General features: G+C 37.2%; 1 protein-coding gene across 8 annotated transcripts in view; it reads right to left on the bottom strand.

Annotated features, from left to right (window-relative positions):
* The window catches only part of VPS36 (vacuolar protein sorting 36 homolog), a 39603-nt gene that overhangs the window by 3679 nt on the left and 12907 nt on the right, over positions 1-23017 (bottom strand). For 2 of the 8 annotated variants that reach the window (XM_037732551.1, XM_017511822.2), the window contains 8 exons: positions 20954-21024; positions 18802-18916; positions 17598-17687; positions 16273-16359; positions 10208-10240; positions 10015-10092; positions 9256-9390; positions 5536-5601 (listed from right to left, as the gene is read on the bottom strand). In XM_037732551.1, the coding sequence (XP_037588479.1) occupies positions 5536-5601; positions 9256-9390; positions 10015-10092; positions 10208-10240; positions 16273-16359; positions 17598-17687; positions 18802-18916; positions 20954-21015 (666 nt within the window). In that variant the 5' untranslated portion in view covers positions 21016-21024. Of the gene's footprint in view, positions 1-5535; positions 5602-9255; positions 9391-10014; positions 10093-10207; positions 10241-16272; positions 16360-17597; positions 17688-18801; positions 18917-20953; positions 21025-22298; positions 22318-23017 lie in introns of those variants that run through there. The other 6 variants (XM_017511827.2, XM_017511823.2, XM_017511828.1 and 3 more) reach the window with 5 other exon arrangements.

Genomic DNA, 23017 nt, shown 5'->3' with positions numbered 1-23017 from the left:
TTTTTAAGACAGAGTTTCACTCTTGTTGCCCAGGCTGGAGTGCAATGGCACAATCTCAGCTCACTGCAACCTCTACGTCCCAGGGTCAAGCAATTCTCCTACCTCAGCCTCCCGAGTAGCTGGGATGACAGGCATGTGCCACCATACCCAAATAATCTTTTGTATTTTTAGTAGAGACAGGGTTTCACCATGTTGGCCAGACTTGTTTCAAACTCCTGACGTCAGGTAATCCACCTGCCTTGGCTTTCAAAGTGTTGGGATTACAGGTGTAAGCCACTGCACCTGGCCAAGTTATTTCATCTTTCTAAGCCTCAATTTCCTAATCTCCAAATTATCCCCAACATGGGACAATAAAAGCAGCCATGCCACTGAGTTATTGGGAGGATAAATGTGTATGTGCAGAGTGACCAGTGGATGGTAAGTACTCACTGAGGGCAGCTATGATCAGTATTCAGATAAAAACACAGAGCAGGGCTTAACTCATGGGACTGGGTGAGCCACTTGCATGGAGGTAACTGTTTGGGCACAAAGAGTACCTGGACAGTCTTGGAGGCCAAGGATATCTGCATATAAAGGAGCAAGGGCAGCTGAAGAATAGCCGCTGCTGATACACAGCCAACAGGGTGGGGCAGTTTTCCTCTGCATTATCTACAAGGCAACTTGTTCCAACCAAGTTGATTCAGAAGAGTTAACTATTGCAGAGGAAGGGCTTCCTGAACAACCTTATTTATCACAATAAAAACAGAAATATTAGAGCTGAACAGTTTCACTCAGTCGAAATCCTGATATTAAAAGTAAGAAAACTGGGCCCCTAAATGCTGGCAAGGATGTGGAGAAAGGAACTCTTACACACTGTTGGTGGGAAGGTAAATTAGTGCAGCCACTATGGAAAACAATATGGTGATTTCTCAAAAAACTGAAAACAACTATCACATGATCCAGCAATCCTACTGCTGGGTATACATCCAGAAGAAAGGAAAGGAGTACACTGAAGAGAAATCTGCACTCCCATGTTTATTGCAGCACTATTCATAATAGCCAACATCATTTGCAACAACAGGGATGGAACTGGAAGACACTGTTAAACGGAGTAAGCTAGCGCAAAAAGACAAATATCCCATGTTCTCACTCGTATGTGGGGGTTAAAAAATGGATCTCATGCAGATAGAGAGTAGAAAAATGGTTACTAGAGGGTAGGAAGAGTAGTGGGGAAGGAGGGATAAAGCGAGGTTGGCTTAATGGGTACGAAAATACAATTAAAAGGAATAAGAGGCCAGACGCAGTAGCTCAAGCCTGTAATCCCAGCACTTTAGGAGGCCGAGGTGGACAGATCACATTATATGCTTGTATCATATACAACATGGTGAAATCTCATCTCTACCAAAAATACAAAAATTACCCAGGCATGGTAGTGGGTGCCTATAATCCCAGCTACTCAGGAGGCTAAGGTAGGAGAATCCCTTGAACTGGGGAGGGGGAGGTTGCAGTGAGCCGAGATTGTACCACTGCACTCCAGGCTGGGCAACAAGAGTGAGACTCCATCTCAAAAAAAAAAAAAAAAGAAAAAAAAGGTGGCAGAGGAATAAGATTTAGCATTCAGTAGTACAATAGGATAACTATAGTTAACAATAATGTATTGTATCTTTTTTCTTTTCTTTTTTTTTTTTTTGAGACAAAGTCTTGCTTCTTTCGCCCAGGTTGGAGTACAGTGGTGCAATCTCAGCTCACTGCAACCTCCGCCTCCTTGAAGCAATTCTCCTGCCTCAACCTCCCAAACAGCTGGGACTACAGGCTCATGCCACCATGCCTGACTAATATTTTGTATTTTTAGTAGAGATGGGGTTTCACCATATTAGTCAGGATGGTCTTGATCTCCTGACCTCATGATCTGCCTGCTTTGGCCTCCCAAAATCCTAGGATTACAGGTGTGAGCCACCGTGTCCAACCCGTATATTTCATTTTTTTTTTTTTTTAATTTATTTGTTGAGACGCAGTCTAGCTCTGTTGCCCAGGCTGGAGTACAGTGACACAATCTCAGCTCACTGCAACCTCTACCCTACAGGTTCAAGCGATTCTACTGCCTCAGACTCCCACGTAGCTGGGATTACAGGTGCCCCTCAACCATACCCAGCTAATTTTTGTATTTTTAGTAGAGACAGCATTTTGCCATGTTGGCTAGGGTGGTCTTGAACTCCTGACCTCAGGTGATCTGCCCACTTTGGCCTCCCAAAGTGCTGGGACTACAGGCGTGAGCCATTACCTCTGGCCCTATTGTATATTTCAAAGTAACTAAAAAAGTGGAATTGGAATGTTCCTAACAAAGAATTGATAAATACTGGAGGTGACAGACCCTCAATTTCCCTGATTTGGTCATTACACATTATATGCTTGTATCAAAATTTCACATGTACCCCATAAATATGTATAACTATTATGTATCCATAAAAAAGAAAACATAAAAATTTGGGGGGCCAGGCGTGGTGGCTCATGCCTGTAATCCCAGCACTTTGTTTGGAAGGCCGGGGTGGGTAGATCACCTGAGGTCAGGAGTTCAAGAGCAGCTTGGCCAACATGGTCAGAACCCTGTCTCCACTTAAAGTATGAAAATTCTCCTGGTGTGGTGGTGCACGCCTGTAATCCCAGCTACTTGAGAAGCTGAAGCACAAGAATTGCTTGAACCCAGGAGGCAGAGGTTTCAGTGAGCCAAGATTGTGCCACTACACTCTACAGAGTGATACTCTGTCTCAAAAATACAAAACAAAAAATTTAAAGATTAAAAAAAAATGTGGTACATATACACAATGAAATACTATTCAGCACAAAACATAATAAAATCCTGTCATGTGCAGCAACATGGATGAACCTGGAGGATATTATATTAAGTGAAATAAGCCAGACATAGCAAGACAAACACCACTTGATCTCACTTATATGCAGACTCTAAAAGAAGTTGATCTCATAGAAGAAGCTGGGAGAAGAGTGGCTACTAGAGGCTGGGGAGGGTAGGCAGGAGAAGGGGATGAAGAGAGGTTGGTCAACAGATACAAAGTTACAGTTAGACAGGAAGCATGAGTTCTGCCGCTATATTACACAGGGTGACTAGATAATGACAACGCGGTGTATATTTCTTTTTTTTCTGTTTCTGAATACCATGTTTTTTTGGTTTTTTGTTTTTGTTTTTTTTGAGATGGAGTCTTGCTCTGTCTCCTAGGCTAGAGTGCACTGGCGCAATCTCAGCTCACTGCAACCTCCACCTCCCTGGTTCAAGCAATTCCCCTGCCTCAGCCTCCTGAGTAGCTGGGATTACGGGAACACACCACCACTCCCAGCTAATTTTTTTTTGTATTTTAAGTAGAGACCGGGTTTCACCATGTTGGCCAGACTGGTCTTGAACCCTTGACCTCAGGCAATGCTCCCACCTCGGCCTCCCAGAGTGCTGGGATCACGGGCATGAGCCACTGAGCCCAGCCCTGAGTACTTTTTATTGATACATAATATTTTACATATTTATGGGGTATAGGGGCTATTTTTATTAATACACATGCATAAAATGTGTAATGATCAAGTCAGGGTATTTGGGTACCTATTACCTCAAGTTTTTATCATGTCTATGTGTTAGTAACATTTCAAGTCCTCCCTTCTAGCTACTTTGAAATACATAATACATTGCTGCTTCCCTCCTCTGCTACTGAATATTAGAACTTATCTAACAGTATGTTTGTACCCATTAACCAACCTTTCTTCTTTCTTCCCCCCTCCCACTTATATACCTTTCCCAGTCTCTGATATCTATCATCTATTCTCTACCTCCATAAGAATGAGTGAGAACATGCACTATTTGTCTTTCTGTATCTGGCTTACTTCACTTGAGCTCCCACTGAGTGAGAACATGCACTGTTTGTCTTTCTGTGTCTGGCTTACTTCACTTAACATAATGACGTCCAGTTTCTCCATGTTGCTGAAAATAATGTGATTCCAATCTTTTTTTTACGACTGAATTGTATTCCATTTGTATGTATCTGACATTTTCTTTATCAGTTCAACCACTGATGGACACTTAGGTTGATTGTTTTTTTAACAAATATTTATTTTAGATTGGGGGTACATGTGAAAGTTTGTTACACAGATAAAGTCGTGTCACTAGGGTTTGTTGTACAGATTATTCATCACCTAGGTATTAATATTAAGCCCAGTGCCCAATAGTTAACTGTTTTGCTCCTCTCCCTCCCCTAAGTCTCCATCCTCAAGTATACTCCAATGTTAGCTCTTTGCTTCTTTGTGTTCATAAGTTCTCATCATTTAGCTACTACTTATAAGTGAGAATATGGGTATTTGGCTTTCTGTTCCTACACTAGTTTGCTAAGGATAATAGCCTCCAGCTCCACCCATGTTCCCACAAAAGAATTATCTTAGCTGGGCACAGTGGCTCACGTTCCTAGCACTTTGGGAGGCCAAGGTGGGCAGATCACGATGTCAAGAGATCAAGAGCATCCTGGCCAATATGGTGAAACCCCGTCTCTACTAAAAATACAAAAATTAGCTGGGCATGGTGGCATGAGCCTATAATCCCAGCTACTCGGGGAGCTGAGACAGAATTGCTTGAACTCAGGAAGCGGAGGTTGCAGTGAGCCAAGATGGCACCACTATGCCCCAGCCTTGCAATAGAGCGAGACTCCATCTCAAAAAAAAAAAAAAAATAATAATAATTATTTTGTTCTTTTCTGTGACTGCATATGACAGACAGGAGAGGATTTATTTAGAATGTTATTACCACAAATAAATGATAAATGTTTAAAGTGATGAATATGTTAATTGTCCTGTGATATGGTTTGAATCTATGTCCCCATCCAAATCTCAAATCTCATCTTGTAGCTACCATAATTCCCATGTATTGTGGGAGGGACCTGGGGGGAGATGACTGAATTACGGGGGCTGGTCTTTCCTGTGCTATTCTGGTGATAGTGAATGGGTCTCATGAGATCTGATTATTTTAAAAACAGTTGTCCTGCACAAGTTCTCTTTGCCTGCTGCCATCCACATAAGCTGCGACCTGCTCCTCCTTGATTGTGAGGCCTCCCTAGCTATGTGGAACTGTGAGTCCAATTAAACTTCTTTCTTTTGAAAATTGCTGAGTCTCAGGTCTTTATCAGCAGCATAAAAATGGACTAATACACCCTGATTTGATCATTATAAAATGTATACATGCACTGAAACACCACATAGCATGAATATGTACAATTATTGTGACAATTATAAAGAAAAATACAAAAAGTTTTGAATAGCCAAAAAAAAAAAAAAGAAGGAAAACTGAGTCTCAGAGATGTTAAGTAAGCTACTAAAGGTCACTAAGCAAATCACTATCAAAACCAGGAAAAGAATCTGCCTCCTGGATCCCAAGGCAGTATTCTTTTCACTGTACCACAGTGCTTCTCAAAATAGCTCTGATATTCACAACCCTTCCTCAAATTGTATTCAGAATTTGTATTAAGAAAGTCTATATTTAGTTAAAAGAATATTTAAATTTTCTATGCTTACTTCCATTCCTCGAGCTCGGTTTACTAAGCAGTACACCTCTGTGAGTGACATTATTCCCCCTCGTTCCTGTTAAAATATGAAATTTTTTAAAAAGTATTATGTTACAATTACACCAATTAGCATTTCTTAACAGGAATCATAATCACAGGGAAATCAGAAATCTGAAATTTCTTTAAGAAGCCTATAAAAACTGTATTTATACAAAGGAGAACCTATTCAGGTACCACAAGGCAGTTCAGATTCACTACTTGCACTTTAATGTCATTACCATTTTATTTTTATTTTTATTTTTTGAGACAGAGTCTTGTTTTGTCTCCCAGGCTGGAGTGAAATGGCGGGATCTCAGCTCACTGCAACCTCCACCTCTCAGGTTCAAGCAATTATCCTGCCTCAGCCTCCCGAGTAGCTGGGACTACAGGCATACACCACCATGCCCGACAACTTTTTTTGTATTTTTAATAGAGACAGGGTTTCACCATGTCGGTCAGGCTGGTCTCGAACTCCTGACCTCAAATGATCTGCCTGCTTCGGCCTCCCAATGTGCTGGGATTACACGCGTGAGGCACTGTGCCTGGCCTCATTACCATTTTAACATTTACTTAAATGAAAAAAGGGTCTCTATACCGTGTTTCAAAAAAATACATTTAAATGTTTTAACTTATTTCAGCTAATAAATGAAGAAAGCGTAGAATTAATAAGACCATCACCATTTTGCAGCCCCCAATGAAATAAGAGATCTAGGCAATGACTGTCAATGGCTGTTAACATCACAACAAATTTTTAAAAAATTTAAAAAAAGACAATCAGACATTATACATCTCTTGATGGAAGTACACAACAGCTTCCATGAAATAATCTTGCCATAATAATTGTTTAAAGCCCTAACAAACCTTTATTATAAATACCAGTTTATAGGAAATACACAGAACAGGAAAAGCACACTCTATAGAATAAACTCGTTTCTTCGAGAAACACATAGTGGGGTGGAAGATAAGAGAGGCAGGAAAAGAAAGAACCCATGAAATTAAAAACAAGCAAACAAACTTGAGAAACAAATCCACAAACTGCAATGAATCCTGACTGAAACAGACCAACTGTAAGAGAAAATGTGAACACTAGGCTGGGCACGATGGCTCACGCCTGCAATCCCAGCAATTTGGGAGGCCGAAGCAAGCGGATCACCTGAGGTCAGGAGTTTGAGACCAGCCCGGCCAACATGGTAAAATCCTATCTCTACTAAAAATACAAAAAAGTTAGCTGGGCATGGTGCCAGTCACTTGTAATCCCAGCTACTCAGGAGGCTGAGGCAGGAGAATCGCTTGAACCCGGGAGGCGGAGGTTGCAGTGAGCCGAGATCACACTATTGCACTCCAGCCTGGGCAACAAGAGGCTCCATCTCAAAAAAAAAAAAAAAAGAAAGAAAGAAAATGTGAACACTAGATATTAGATAAGAACTTATTTTAATTTTTTTGATTATGAAATGGGATTATAGTTGTATTTAAAGGAGTCTTTATCATTAGAATTACATACTGAAATGTTTACAGATAAAGTGATATGATGTCTGGGATTTGCTTTAAAATAATTTTGAGTGGAGGTTGGTTTACAGAAGAAGTTGGATGATGGGTACAGAAGATTCATTATACTATTCTATTTGTCATAGGTTTGAAATCTTTTTTAATACAGGTGCTTTAATGAACTTTTCATTGCCTAAATACTATCAGACTAGAAGATGAATCTGTTAAAAGAAATTCTTTCCATTCTTAGTTTGCTAAGAGTTTTTGTCGCAACTGGTCTTTGTACTATCAAATACTTTTTCTGTATCCAATAAGTAGGTCATACGATTTTCCCATTTTTTCTGTTAATGTGATGAGTTACACTGATTAACTTTCAAATGTCAAACCAACCTCAACAAAAGCCAATTTGGTCATGATTATTGGGGTCTTTTTTGTTGTTGTTGTTGTACTTTGGGCTCTGGTGTACATGTGTACTTCCTGCATCCTGCAGGATTGTTGCATAGGTACACACATGCCATGGTGGTTTGCCGTCTCCACCACCCCCCCATTGCCTACATCAGGCATTTCTCCCGGTGTTGTCTCTCCCTGCCCCCACTGTCCCTTCCCTCCCGTCCCCCCCAAACCTATTCCTGTGAATGTTGTTCTCTTCTCTGTGCCCAAGTGTTCTCATTGTTCATCACCCACCTATGAGTGAGAACATGTGGTGTTTGGTTTTCTGTTCTTGTCAGTTTGCTGAGAGGGATGGTTTCTAGATTCATCCATGTATCTACAAAGGACATGAACTCATGGTTTTTTGTGGCTGCATAGTATTCCATTGTGTAGATCTGCCACATTTTCTTTGTCCAGTCTATCATTGATGGGCATTTGGTCTTTTTATATATTGATAAATTCAATTTGCTAACATTTTGTTTAGAATTCTTACATTTCTGGTTTTGAAAGAGATTGGCCTATAATTTGTATTTCTTATATGTCATTTTCAAACTTTGGTCCTAAGGTAATGCTAGCCTCTTAAAATTAGTTAGAAGTATTCTAACTTTTTCCACTCTCTAAAGAAGTTATGTAAGATTAGTATTAACTCTTCCTTAAATATTTCAAAGAATTCACCCACAAGGTTATCTGGGCCTGAATACTTCTTTACGGGAAAATTTTAAATTACAGAAGGAACTTATTTAGTAGTCTTGAGTCTATACAACATTGGCAGGTTGTGTTTAATATCATCTTCTTATATTTTTCATGCCTGCAAAATCTGTAGAAATGTTCCTTTTTCATTTCTGATGTTGGAATTGTGTGCTTGCTTGCTCTCATTTGCTCATGTTATCTCCCTCTTTCTTGCTATCCCTTTGATTTATTTGCTAGAGACCTGTCAAATTTATTATTGTTTTCCAAGATTTGGTTCTGTTGTTTCTATTGTGCATTCATTTTCTATTTAATTAGTTTTTCTTACATTTATTATTTAATTCCTTCTACTTTTGTAGATTTATTTTGCTGTTTTTTTTCTAGGTAAATATTTAGAGTCTTCATTTCAACCTTCAATAGTATGTATTTTAAAGCTGTAAAATTCTCTATAAACACAGCTTTAGTAGAAGCTATGGGTTTTAATATTATATTTTCATTATTATTCAGTTCAAAATACTTTCTAGGTACCATTACAAGTTCTTATTTGAGCTCTGATGTATTTAGAATTATATTGCTTAATTTAATAACAGTTCAGGGTTTTCCAGTTAACTGTCATTGATATTTAGCTGAATTTTACGGTTTCAGAGAATACAATCTGTGTGATTTTAAACCTTTGGCAACTTTATGAATGCTTTATGGCTCAGCATAACAAATGTTCCCTGTACACTTGAATTAAAAAAAAAAGAAGAAGATGAATCTGTGTTATGGAATGATTAATAGTACTATATAGTAAAGACTATATAGGTGAAATTTATCTATACAGAGGAAGATCATACATTTCCTTTGAAAAATAAGGAAAACTTCTATAGATTTAGAAAGTTATAGATGTCAAAAATTAAAATTAAAAACAATTTAGAAAATTACAGATAAAGAATAATAGGCACAGTGAACTAATTTAATATACTTGAAAGAAAAAAAAAGTCAGTTGACAATAACCATATCATGAAAGGAGTTATGCTCTTGTTAACATTTCTGATGACATAGGGCTAATTTAACACAGTTTAAAAAGGCAGGTAGGTTTAGTTTTTACCTCTAAAGGTGCCTGCAATATTCCAGCCAGCTGTTTGGCCAGCTGCATGTGGTACTGTGTGCCTGAGCCGTAGGTTTCTCTGGTAACTGGGTTAGCTATTCCCATGCTTAGTAAGTAGGATTTAAACCTTATGGTCTATAATAACAGAGGAGAAAATGCAGAATTAGTCTCTCTACCCCAATATCTGAAATTCTTCCATCATACACTGAATTCCATTCAACTATTTCTATATATACCCATTCCTTCTACTATGTTTCCATGCTGTGAACTGTAAGGGAACAGATTTCCAGGAGTTCCCTATATACATCTAATTATTCTCCATCCTACTTCTCTCCTGGTCTCTCATATTCTATTTACTTAATAAATTTGATGTGAGAGGAGATTCTGATAACGACTATGCTATATTTAATGCCAACTAAATAGTACAATGGAAAACTTAGGAAAATGGCAGTGATTAGATTTTAGACAAACTGAATGAAACAAACATCAAACTTAGGAATATGTATAAAACAGCCACTCCTTATACATTTCAGTATCTCTGTTTTCTACACTCTAAAAAAAGGCACTGAAATAGACTTTAATCCTAATAGAACTAAGAGAATTTTTATGATTGACTTTTTCTTTAGTACTTTCACATATCCCCAAGTCCCAAAAGAAATAAAACAGTACATTCAGAAAGCCAATGTAAACCACAGAAACCTCACTGCATTATTTGTGTCATATTGTTTCAAATGCCTTTAAAAAAAGCAACTTATTTACCTCATCTTCTGTGATGTTACCTTGTTTGTCTTTAATTTTATTAGCAATTGATTTTGATAACTCCACCATTTCCTTAGCCTGTCAAATAAAAAGACTGAAAAGCAATATTGTCCCCAAACTGTCTGCTAATAAAATATGCTTCAAAAACTGTATTATAATTCGTATGAACTTAATGGGCATAAATGACATATACCTTGATCATTAGTTTGCTGAGGTCTTCAAAGGCCTGAAATAAGAAATTAATTTTTGTTGAAATCCATCTAAAGAATTAAAATGACTTAAAGCAATGAAATACCCTCTATTTTTTCCCTATGATAAAAATTTGAAATTTTCTTACAAATATCAATTTGTTAATAAATATTTATAAAGTAATACATCTACCTTATTCTAAAATTTCATTTTAGCTAAAAACCATAAATTTAGGACCAGGAGCAGCAGCTCACGCCTATAATCTCAGCACTTTGGGAGGCCAAGGCAGGTGGATCACCTAAGGTTAGGAGTTTGAGACCAGCCTGACCAACAAGGAAAAACCCCATCTCTGCTAAAAAAAAAAAAAATACAAAAAACTTAGCCGGGCGTGTCGGCACATGCCTGTAATCCCAGCTACTCCAGAGGCTGAGGCAGAAGAATTGCTTGAACCTGGGAGGTGGAGGTTGCAGTGAGCCGAGATCGTGCCATTGCACTCCAGCCTGGGCAACAAGAGCGAAACTCCGCCTCAAAAACAACAACAATAACAATAAAAACCCATTAATTTTCCAAACAAACTGTAAAAAAACTTCACATTTTCAAAGAGAAAATAATTATTATTGATTAAATAAACAAAAGGTGACATAAACTGTAGTTCAGAAAATATTATTTACTGTTATTTGAGACAAAAGTAAGAAATTCTGTCACTGGTTTTTCCCAAAATCATTTCCTAATAGGAAGTCAAGAATCAAAAGCACTATAAAGCTTTCCTGGTTGAAAATTGTAATACACAGCTGTAGGAATAGTCTTTTGGGAACAATAATTTTGGCTTTCCTGGTTGAAAATTGCAATACACAGCTTCACGAATAGTTCTTTGGGCACGATAATTTTGGCTTCAACACAGGTGTGATTTAACTGAAACAGTAAGTCTGGCCTCTGACTATCAAACCCATTATACTTGTAGATATGGTGGATATCACAAAAGAAAAACATTTAAATACCATCTAAAGGTATCTACATAGAATCAATTGTTTAATTTGCTACAGCAAATAACTACTTCAAAGGCCTTTTCAAATTTAATTATATTTATAATAAATTATTTCAATTTACTGAAAATATACAGCCAGTGCAGAATATCTTATCTAATTGATGCATATAGATGTTACTTTTCAAAACCAATTAAGCAGCATGCCATTAACTGAAATACCAGTCCACATGGTAGTCTGAAACATATAATAGTGGCTCAGATCAGCTTATGCCCATCTGCAGGAAAGCATCCCCCATCTGCAAAAGGATTTTGCTAAAAGAATAGCGTGTTGTGTATTCTTATGGCCAACTCACTAAGGTTAATACTGAAAACAAAGGGGAATGTGCACACACCTAACAGGAATTTCCTTAGATATACAAAAGGCTTAAACACTGGATTCTTATCAGCTAGAGCAGGCAGATGCAGGAAACCCTTTATGAGAAACTCTGGGCACCAGCTCTGAAACTAAGTCAATTTTAACATTTAAACAGAGGGCAAATCACACACCAACCTAGTTTTCAAAAATAAAACACACATTTTGCACACTTAGATTTTTACTTTTAATATATAAGATATTAATAGATTTCTTTTACCTGTGTTAAGAAAACTGGTAAGACAACACTTTTAAATTTTATATGGTAAATCACTGTATTTATTATATTATGTTGTTGTCGAAAAAATACGCTAATAGTGGGTGCACAAAGAATACATGAATAAGCCCTTTAATCTTACACATAGGCAATAAAAATATAGTAAATATTTTAGTGCCTTAAACAAAAGTCTATAAATATTTTAAGTGATTATTAAACACAGCGAAAAACTTCCTCACTTCTATTTCTATAATTATTGCAAAATTTGGAATTAGTCAACTATCAAAAAATGGGTAAAGAAGCTACCTACAATAAAAATTAAAGCAAAAGAGATGCACATAGCCATTCTATAATTGTATCTGCCAGTTTACGGAACCTCGTATCCCTCTACCACACCTGTGGTCAAATTTCCACTTCAATTCTGAGAAAAACAGTACCTGTTTTAAAACCAGGAGTACCCTCCTAAGCTAACTTACGGCATGATTTCTTACTTATTTTTAGTTATGACTTTGGCTATTAGCATCAGTAACAATATATTCTTGATTTTCCATTTCAGTACTCTCGAATGTGCCTTGCATATTCCATTCCCTTTTCCTGGGTTCTTATCCATGCTAGTCCTCTGCTAGAGCCTATTCACCTTTCAACCTTTGACTTCCATATTCCTGCTGCTAACATACCCTCGGTGACCTCAAAAGAAGTTAGGGATCATGTTATATGTCCCTGCTGCAACCTGTATGTTCTCCTCAAAAGGTGTTTCTCCCACTGAATAATGCCTCTTTGCCTGTGTCTGTGCATCACCACAGTATCCACAGCCTCTGATACAAGGCCTGGCACAAAGTAGGGAGGAATATCTGCTGAATAAATTAATGATCTGCATGGTTAATGATCTGCTGAATAAATTAATGATCTATATGGTGGAGCACAATGTTTATGAAGAATCCTTTGAGCTATGTGACTCCAAGAAAATTAGACCGAAACAAAATAACTTACATTGTAAATTAAGAAAAACATTATTTTCAACAAAGCATTGAGTTAGTATGGCACTATTCAGAAAGAAAAATACAAATAATGGAAAATTAGGCCATTGCTCCATGCCATCTCCAAAAGTGTTGACATAAAGAGAACGGCGACAGGCATTGCTGAAAGAGGACGGTGACAGCACCTTCTAGGTGGTGAAGAGAGCAGTGATGATGTGGTGCACTGTTATCACCGCAACTGCCTGCAAACCAGGAGACATGGGCTCTCATCTGCTTCCTTCCAAATCTAGTCACTCACTCTGAGACAATTTCTTCTCTGAATAATAAGGAGACTTCTAATGCTAAAATGTTGAAATTTTATCAATCTTCTCAGAATAGATGATTCTGAAAAGATGGTGGCTATGGCAGCACCTTTTTTCCTTCTCTCCAGATCACAATATGAAAACAGACAGGGCAACTAGTTCTCAAAACCAAAAACCCCATAGGTAACATGTACTATAATACTAAGTGTTAGAATACTAGCAAAACTCCCCCAAGACACAAGCAGTTGGGGCAAACTGCTAAGAGCCACAAGATCTGCAGGATGCTAGCATCTAGGCTAGAGAAAGAAAAGAAAAGCAACAATGTAACCGCACACCTGAGAATGAGAGAGCCCCAAGAGGGCCAATAGGGATTCACCAGAAAGCAAGGCAGGCCAATTTGAGGACACTGCCTAAAATGGGAGGGTTGTGCCTACTTCAATAATAGGAGGGTCTGCTATCAACCTTTTATTTCAAAATAAGCTAAAAGATGTTAAGAAGATGATACAAGCTATGAAGGATCAATATAAATCAGAAACAGATGACGGGATTCAGAAAAAAACTGAAAATAAAAGGAAAAAATCATTTCAGAAATAAAGGCTACACTAGACAGACATGAGTGAATAAACACAACAGATAAAACTTTCAAAGAAGGTAAAAAAAGAGGAAAACTTTCTAAATAAAAAAGGAAGAGCATTAGAGTCACAAATAGTGACTCTAGAACAGAAGACAGGCAGTGAAACTGCAACATACAGCTAATAGGAGTCTCAGAAGAAAAGAATCAAAGCAATTATTGAAAATTATAGGCTGGGCATCCCAGTACTTTGGGAGGCCGAGGCGAGTGGATCATGAGGTCAAGAGTTTGAGACCAGCCTGGCCAATATGATGAAACTCCATTTCTACTAAAATTATAAAAAATTAGCCAGATGTGGTAGCACGTCCCTGTAATCCCAGCTACTTGGGAAGCTGAGGCAGAAGAATTGCTTGAACCTGGGAGGCAAAGGTTGCAGTGAGCTGAGATTGCATCACTACACTCCAGCTTGGGAAACAGAATGAGACTCTGTCTCAAAAAAAAGAGAAAATTACAATACAGAAAAATTTCCCTGAAGTTAAAACATTCCTGAAATGAAACTATATACTGAAAAAGCACAGCATATACCTAAGAATAACAACTCAGAATGACTAATACACAGACACATTCCAGTAAAATTACCAGGCTTTAAAGTAAAATTTAAAAATCCTTTGCCCATCTAGGAAAAACAGCAAGTGGCTTTTAAGGGGAAAAATTTAGGTTATCATCACTCTTTAACAGCAACACTTCATGCCAGACCAAAAAAAAAAAAAAAAAAAAAAAAAAAAAAAAAGCCCCAAAGGGATATACATACCAGACCAAAAAAAAAAAAAAAAAAAAGTAATATAATGAAGGCACTCAAAGAAGGAAAATGGGAGCCAAGGATTTAAAATCCAACAAAACTAACCTTCGTGTATAAGGAAGACATACATGACAGATACAGGGTTGTTCTATGATCATTTCCTAAAAAATCTACTACCAAATGAGCTTCAGACAACCAAAGTGACTACAGAGAGCTCTGCATAAGGACTGTTGGTACGAAACATAGAGGTATGTAAAACTAAGACTCAATGAGAGCTAGAGCTGGGGCAGAGGTATATGTGGTGGCCGCATGCTCAGATTGTGTAAATACAGTACACCTATTTTTCAAATGTACGAAGAATGGGGAAAACACATATACAAATTTTTTTAAACTGTTCTAGTAATTATTTGGTAGTGTCATCCTAAATTTGAATAGAAAAGATAAATATGCTCTCATTAGGTACTTTATATTGACAACAACAAAATTCTAGCTCTGTCCATCGAAAAAGCCTAGAAACAAAGATCAACTCAATAGTGATGGATATGACTAGCAGGCAGATTGTGGTTCTAAAATATCATTTCACACTAAAAGAAACCAGAGCTTCTCAGATAAATGGTGGATTCCAGATCTGGAGGAGGGAATGTACAAGCTGGTCCTGGAACTTTTGTCACATCAGATAATAAAGAAGCTAGCAAAGTTCACAAAGTCACAACAAAAGCACTCAGAGGGTCAACTTGAAGCAGCTCCCACTAGCCAAAGAGGGGACAATTTGAGCTTCAAATAGGATAACTGTAATTGAGGTAAGATGTGCCTCCGACAAAAGAACACAGCATCACCTCTAGTGTTGCCAAAGGGACAGAACATGAGTGTGATAGAGATTGTGGATCCAGCTGCCAATTTGGAGAAGGAAAACACATAGCTTCACCATAGATACACAACCAGAAAAACCTACTATGGGCACTTAATAGGTCAAATGCCCTTGGTTCTCCAACAGTAATCTATATTTTCAATTAGTGAGCCCAAAATAAGTATTCAAATAACTATTTGTAGTTTTAGACTTTACCTGATTGACATAAATCTTTGAAATTCTCTGAACAGCAACCATCAGTGGAATTTTACTTATGAATTACTATAAAAACCAAAGATTTAAAGCATCATTTTGTGAAAAAAACCGAGACCATTTTTTATATAAACATGGAAAAACCAATGATACGTTTAGCTGTATTAACTAATCCAATGCATAACTGTCTTTTTAACCAGAGTTCTTTCCCGTTCTCTTGAATTTCCTCATACATGATGAAGCCTCAGAAACACTGGAAGGTACATGCTCAAGGCTGTCTCCTAGTAGATGTGATGGGCTGGTTTGAGCCATTCTTACTGATGTCTGGTGTCTGATCCCTGCGTGGTCATCAACATAAAATGGTGTGGTATCTGGGCACAGACAGTGGCCACAGAACAGCATTTTTCTCTTAAGTTACCTCAACTTCCAAAATAATTATACAGAGAACCCTGAACTCATTAGGATTATCCTCCAATCAATTCCATCTAGACTTTAAAATCTACATACAACATTCTATGATGTTTTCTAACAGCAAACAAATTTGCATTTCTTTTTTATTCCTTTTAGAAAAAGGTTTTGGTTAGATTTTGCCAGCCCGAGGTAGACCTGTTAAAGAGAATAGGAGACTATGTAGCTTCAGGCAAATGAAATATATTCTAAATTACAGAAGGGAATTAGTCACAGCTCTATCCAAAAGAATACACACAAACGGCTGGAATAGATGGAGAGCAGAACTTAACAGTTACCTCAGAAATGTTTTTGTCAGTTTCTTTTCTTTTTTCTTCCAGTTTCCTTTCAATGCCAACAATTCCTACAGCCTTTATTCTTCCTGGCTGAAAAAAAAAAAAAAAAAAAGAAGTAGAAAATAAAACATACAAAATAGGAAGGAAACAAAATCTTTTGTAACCAACTACATTGTGTTTTCAATAGTGATAAGGACCCACAAAGAACCAAAGAAAAACAGCATACACTCATATTTAACTTCCTTTCAAAATATTTGTTTCTTTCTTGCTGTACATAATGATCTTCAAATCATTCAAGAAAAACCAAATATACAATAAATGGCATATTTTACTAAGCATTTTCGATATAAGTTAAATTTCCTATCATTTTCATTCTTTGACGAGCTATTATGTATCAGATATTTACACATATTATTATTATCTTTTTTTGTCTTTTTGTTTTTTTCCTTTTTGGGGAGAACGGGGTCTCACTATATTGCCCAGGCAGGTCTCAAACTCCTGGGCTCAAGCTACCTTCCCGCCTCTGCCTCCCTAAGAGCTGAGATTACAGGCATGAGCCACAGCGCCCGGCCAGATACTTAATAGGGTCTCAAACACACACACACACACACAAAAATCACAGTTTAAATTTCAGTTCTTAATTAACAGTTATTATCCAAGCTACTGTCATACATTTGAGTACCTGTTTAGTGTTGGTGATTAATTTAGACGGGCCTGGAAAACACCCAGCTGTACTGTTTATTCTCTCAAATGCCACACCGATTATGAAGAACAGAATGCAATGAGTGAACTCTCCTTCTATCACCCTGAGAATTATGCTGGTAAGCAGTCGTTTATGTTTCCTAAGTGTCTGCTGTCTACACAGAACTAAATTAGGTGCTGTGAAATAATTTTTTTTTTTTCTTTTGAGACAGAGTCTCGCCCTGTCACCCAGGCTGAAATGCAACGACACAATCTTGGCTCACTGCAACCTCTGCCTCCCAGGTTCAAGCGATTCTCCTGTCTCAGCCTCCCAAGCAGCTGGGATTACAGGCACACACCACCATGCCCAGCTAATTTTTGTATTTTTAGTAGACATGGGCTTTTACTATGTTGGCCAGGCTGGTCTCAAACTCCTGACCTTGTGATCTGCCCTGCCTCAACCTCCCAAAGTGCTGGGATAACAGGTGTGAGCCACCACGCCCAGCTGAAAAAATATATATATTTTAAATCAAATACCATTGCAGTATTTTGTTTTGGGGAAGTTCTACAATCACAGAATCTTTTTCTTAATGAACATGTAAGTACAAAGTTGAAAATACTGGATTACCAAATAGTTAAAAAAATACCTGGGGTCCTCTATTTGTTTGTAATGACTGGGAAACTGGCATATTCTCCCATCTTCTCTGTGTCATTTCCTCTGATAAACGCCTGTAAAACTGTTATACAAATAAATACACTTTAAATGAGTCAGTCAGGTTGTGGCATCCTTGTATAAATCACTACTTAACATTTCTTTAATATAAAAGTTTGTTCAGTTATTTGCAGCAAACCCAAAATTCTCAGAGACATCAAAGAAAATCAAAGGAAGTTCTTTTCTTGGATCAACTTCAGAAAGCACAAAGAAAAAAAAAAAAGAGAAGGAATTGACCTTCTATATAAAGTGGGCTATTCTCAACAAATAGATGAGTGACAATGAAATCAATAGACTTACTTTAAACAATCCTGTGTATGTGGATTGTTTTTGAACTATAATGAAACAAACACAGTGCCAGGAAAAATATACAACCATTCTCCATGAAGGAAGCAGAGAATAATTTGTCTAGTTAAAATATAAAACCAGAAAGTAAGACCAAAACATACCTATGCTCACAAATAATCAAATATATTTTTCAATTTCAATGACAAAAACTTTAGTCAATCACTTATATCTGCTTAGTGATCACTTCTCAGGAACACTGGGTGAGGTGCTACAGAAAAAATTAATGATATTTATTTAAAAATTTATGATATTGATGGGGAGAATAAATACACACTTCTAATGTCTTAAGAATTCTTGTACAGCAACTTATTCAGAACATATAAACTATCATACTGCAGAAAAATACTTAAGTGATTAAGATTAACTGGAGTTAATCAAGACAGATAGCCTGATTTAAAGTTGGGGAACCTTCAGATACTGAGACAGTTTAACATATCACTGCATTTATACTCTGTTCCTTTAACTACAATATGTCACTGAAAACTGTGCTAGTAGGCGAATGGCATGACTTAGTGTATTTTCCAGCCTCTGTTCCTTCCTTGGGACCACACCCTCTGCTTCCCATTCCTGCTGAAACCTAAACTTCACCATTCACTGCTAAGGCTTAAGATATAATAAAAATTTTATTGTAAAAATATGGTGAAATCTGGCATGTTTTATAATACTACCTTCTATCATATTAACAAGCCACAACACACACATACAGACACACACACACACACACACACACACACACACACACACACACACACCCATCTTTCTAGTAGGATTTTATTCATATAGAAACTTACCTCAATCTGGCCATGTTCTTTGAAGGACAGTTTGACGTAGGAGTTCTTACTACTCTGGAATGGGCCAGGTTCTTTGTTAGGAGGAGCTGGGTGAAGATGAACCACTATTTTGGCACTAAAGAAACAACAAATGTAATATATTGAATTGCCTTTCAAAAAAAAAATTCTACCTTCATAACTTTTAATGTATTTAAAATCACTTTTATAATTCATGTAGAAACAAACATCCCAAAAAGCATCCTTTTAAAGTGTGTATTAGTTCTATATTAATGAAGCTTTCAAAAATCTCTCTACTTAAAACTTAAAAGCTATGAACCAAAAAGCTTCAAGTTACCAGTTCTATAAATTAAAGCGTTGCTTCAGAAAATAAGTCAAAATAAATTTGCAAAATTTGAGTTTATGATTATGGTTTTCCAACTACAAACATCCCCAGAGGTGCTATAAGGGGGCCTACAATTTCTGCCAAAGCATGCAACCTTATTCATTTGAAAACAAAATGTGAAAACTTATCTGTAAAAATGGCCAGCTGATATTTTATTAAAACTCCATCCAAAGCTAACATTCTACAGTGTCATTTGTTGGAAAATGCCACTCAATCAACAGCATGATCTAGAAAGATATCCAATAACCAAAAGAATTCCCAAAATGCTTCGACTCTAAGAACACAAACTACCATTATCTTTATGACTACCATTATCTTCTAAAAATACCACTATATTTGGTCAGCTTAATAAGTCTGTTTTCCTCCTTTTTCTTCAACCTGGTCAATAAGCAATCTTCCATAAAGATTAGGGAAACTAAAAAACTCTAAGCATCCCGGGTACCTAGTTTAGTGCTTTTTCTTTATTAATCATGCTATAGATACACAACTATTTACTCAATTTTACTTTTACTCTTTTAGAACCATATGGTTACCTAAATATCACTGTAAAATTGAAACACCAGGCATTGGGCCTTGTCAATATGAATACATGGGGGTCAGCCTTGTAAGGACGTCACCTATTCCCTTGTGTATGAAATGAAAGAAGCATCTTTAGTTCAGAGATGTTAAAAGGTGAAACATACACATCCTGAAATCCAACCAAATATAACTGTTTGAGGGCAGGGACTGGGAACTAAAGAGAATACTTGAGAAAAGTTAACTTGGCATATTACTGAAGTCCTCCTCACTGGAGATGTTTAAAAAATACAACACTAACGTGAAGGTAAATATTTTAAATATTTCTTTTAGTTTAGATTTCCTTGGAACACAGGAAAGGAAAATTAAATAACCTGGAACAACCTTAATACAATGGAGAAAAGTGATAAGGGAGAAATATAAATCATAAAAACAATCTACCCTAAAAATCTATGGCTTAAAAAAACTATGGCTTATTAATCTTTTTAAAATGTTGGTTAGTTTCTTTTATGTCAAATAAATATTTTACAGTAAATCATAACATTACGATCAAGGCATGCATTTCATGTCCAGTGAAGCTCAACATTGTTTAACTTCTACTGAAGTGTCTAATTATGCTAAACCTAAAGATAAGGCTCCATAGGAAAAAAATATTCCCATGCCGATAACATTTGTTTACATGTCTCCTCAATTACATGTACTTAAAATATAAAGCCAAGTTTTCAGTACATTTGAATAAACAGGAGCATTTGAACTTAGGCCTTTATACCAGGGTGGCCTCATCTCCTGGCTTGACTGGGACACTCCAATTGTATCCCTGTTGCCCTGGTCTAACTGTTCATTATACCTCCTATTATTCTGATAAATGTCCTGCTTTGTACAATAACTATTATTATATGCTATTCAATCGTGCTATCTGAACAAGTCAAACTTAAGAAACAAACTTAATGATCAGCTAGAAACAGGAGCAAAGTCAGTTATTTTTTTCAATAGATTACTTCTGATGTTAAGTATGAAATGAAAGGTACACAGGCATTTGAAAGCAAAGTGTCTATGGAAAGACAATGATAACTAGGCCACATTTCTTTATTATGACCCACATATAAGAAACAAAGATATTACAGCAAACCTAGGTACTTTATTCATGCTTTAAGAATGAATTCACACATCATTGAGTCTAAGATAGGACCTCTTGACCAATAGCATGACAGGAAATGTTTTCTGTGAATAAAGACAGTACTATATAGACCTTACCTCTTCCCAATTCCAGCTGCCTGTTCTTCAATGAACACAATTTGGGAAAGAAGAATGGCCATGCAGCATTCCTAGGAGGGAATCAGTAGCTCAATCAAAGACTTTACCCAACATCCATAACACTTGTCAGAAATCCTTGTTTTATAGCATTAATCAGTGTCATATACCTTAATAAAAATAATGAAAAACAATAATGATTTTATTCCTTAAAGGAACTTAAGGAAAAAATAAATGAAAACAATACTGTGGTGGCATTTTCCTGTATGGAAGAACATAAGAAGTTTAAAAGAAGCTGTGACTAGCTTTTGTTTTTAAAATGGGTGGATTTTCTAAGAGTAATATATCTATGAAAATTTTTTACTTGTAATATTTTCTTATAGTGAAAGCAAAAAATGAACAGATACATCAAAATAATTTTAAGGGGAGCATTTATGTAGATGACTTTCTCTTCTTTATAATTTTCCACACTTCACTCATATGCCCACATACAACTATTAATAGTTTTAAACAGAAAATATTGATGCAGCATCCCTTTATTCGTATGTTTAATTTTTTTTTTTTTTTTTTTTTTTGAGACAGAGTCTTGCTCTGCTGCCTGGGCTGGAGTGCAGTGGCACAATCTTGGCTCACTGCAACCTCTGCCTCCCAGGTTCAAGCAATGCTTCTGCCTCAGGCTCCTTAGTAGCTGGAATTACAGGTGAGCACCACCACACCCAGCTAATTTTTATATTTTTAGTAGAGACCAGGTTTCACCATGTTGGCCAGGCTAGTCTGGAACTCCTGACCTCAAGTGATCCCCCTGCCTTGGCCTCCCAAAGTGCCAGGATTACAGGCAGGAGCCACTGTGCCTAGCCAGTATGTTTAATTTTTAACATATATAAACAGTATGTTTAATTTTTGTATTTGACTAGCAATGTAGTTAAGTCTAAAGATTTGTTCAAATTGACCTCTTTATATGATAATCAAAAAATTATACTAAGATTAACTTATCAACATATGGTTTAAAGACATCCATTCTATTCTCCCCAAAAAGATTTATTACCTGAATATATATTACTTTCAAAGGAATTAGACAATATTAACAGTCTAAGGCAGCAGTCCCCAACCTTTTTGGTACCAGGGACTGGTTTCATGGAAGACAATATTTCCTGGGGAGCAGGAGTTGTGGTTTCAGGATGAAACTGTTCCACCTCACATCATCAGGCATTAGATTCTCATAAGGAGTGCATGATCCCTCACATGTGCAGTTCACAATAGGGTTCATGCTTCTATCGGAATCTAATGCCTCTGCTGATCGGATGGGAGGCAGAGCTCAGGTGGTAATGCTCACTCACCTGCCACTCACCTCCTGCTATCTGACCTGGTTCCTAACACGCCACAGACCAGTACTGGTCTGCGACCTGGTGGAGTTGGGGACTCCTGCTCTAAGGCATGCATTATCAACAGGGGCAATATCAGACCTAGGAGACAAAAGTTAGTTCCTGGGGTGCAAAAAAGTTAGATATTGTAATGGTTAGGAGCAGCCCTTCAAGAGCTATAGTACAGTATATAGTTTATTTGTGGTACTAAAATTTCAGGGGGTTTGGGGGAATAATCAGGAAAATAAAAGCACAGATGAGATAGCTATTTTACTGGCAATGCTGAAATCAATGTATATATACTTTCAGGTTGAAGCTCTCGGGAATAAAGATATTAGCTCTATATACATATAATTCACTCTCCCTTCGTAAAAAAACAAACAAACAAACAAACAAACAAACAAACAAAAAAAAACAGGCTGGGCACAGTGGTGTACGCCTGTAATCCCAGCACTTTGGGAGGGTGAGGTGGATGGATCAGGACCTCAGGGGTTCGAGACCAGCCTGATCAACATGGTGAAACCCCGTCTCTACTAAAAATACAAAAATTAGCTGGGCATGGTGGCAGGCAACTGTAATCCCAGCGACTCAGGAGGCTGAGGTAGGAGAATTGCTTGAACCTGGGAGGCAGAGGTTGCAATGAGCCAAGACTGTGCCACTGCACTCCAGCCTAGGCGACAAGAGTGAGACTTGTCTCAAAAAAAAA

Source organism: Cebus imitator, unplaced genomic scaffold, assembly GCF_001604975.1.
Source record: "Cebus imitator isolate Cc_AM_T3 unplaced genomic scaffold, Cebus_imitator-1.0 Scaffold453, whole genome shotgun sequence".
NCBI lineage: Eukaryota > Metazoa > Chordata > Mammalia > Primates > Cebidae > Cebus > Cebus imitator.
This window is presented reverse-complemented; position numbering and strand designations above follow the sequence as displayed.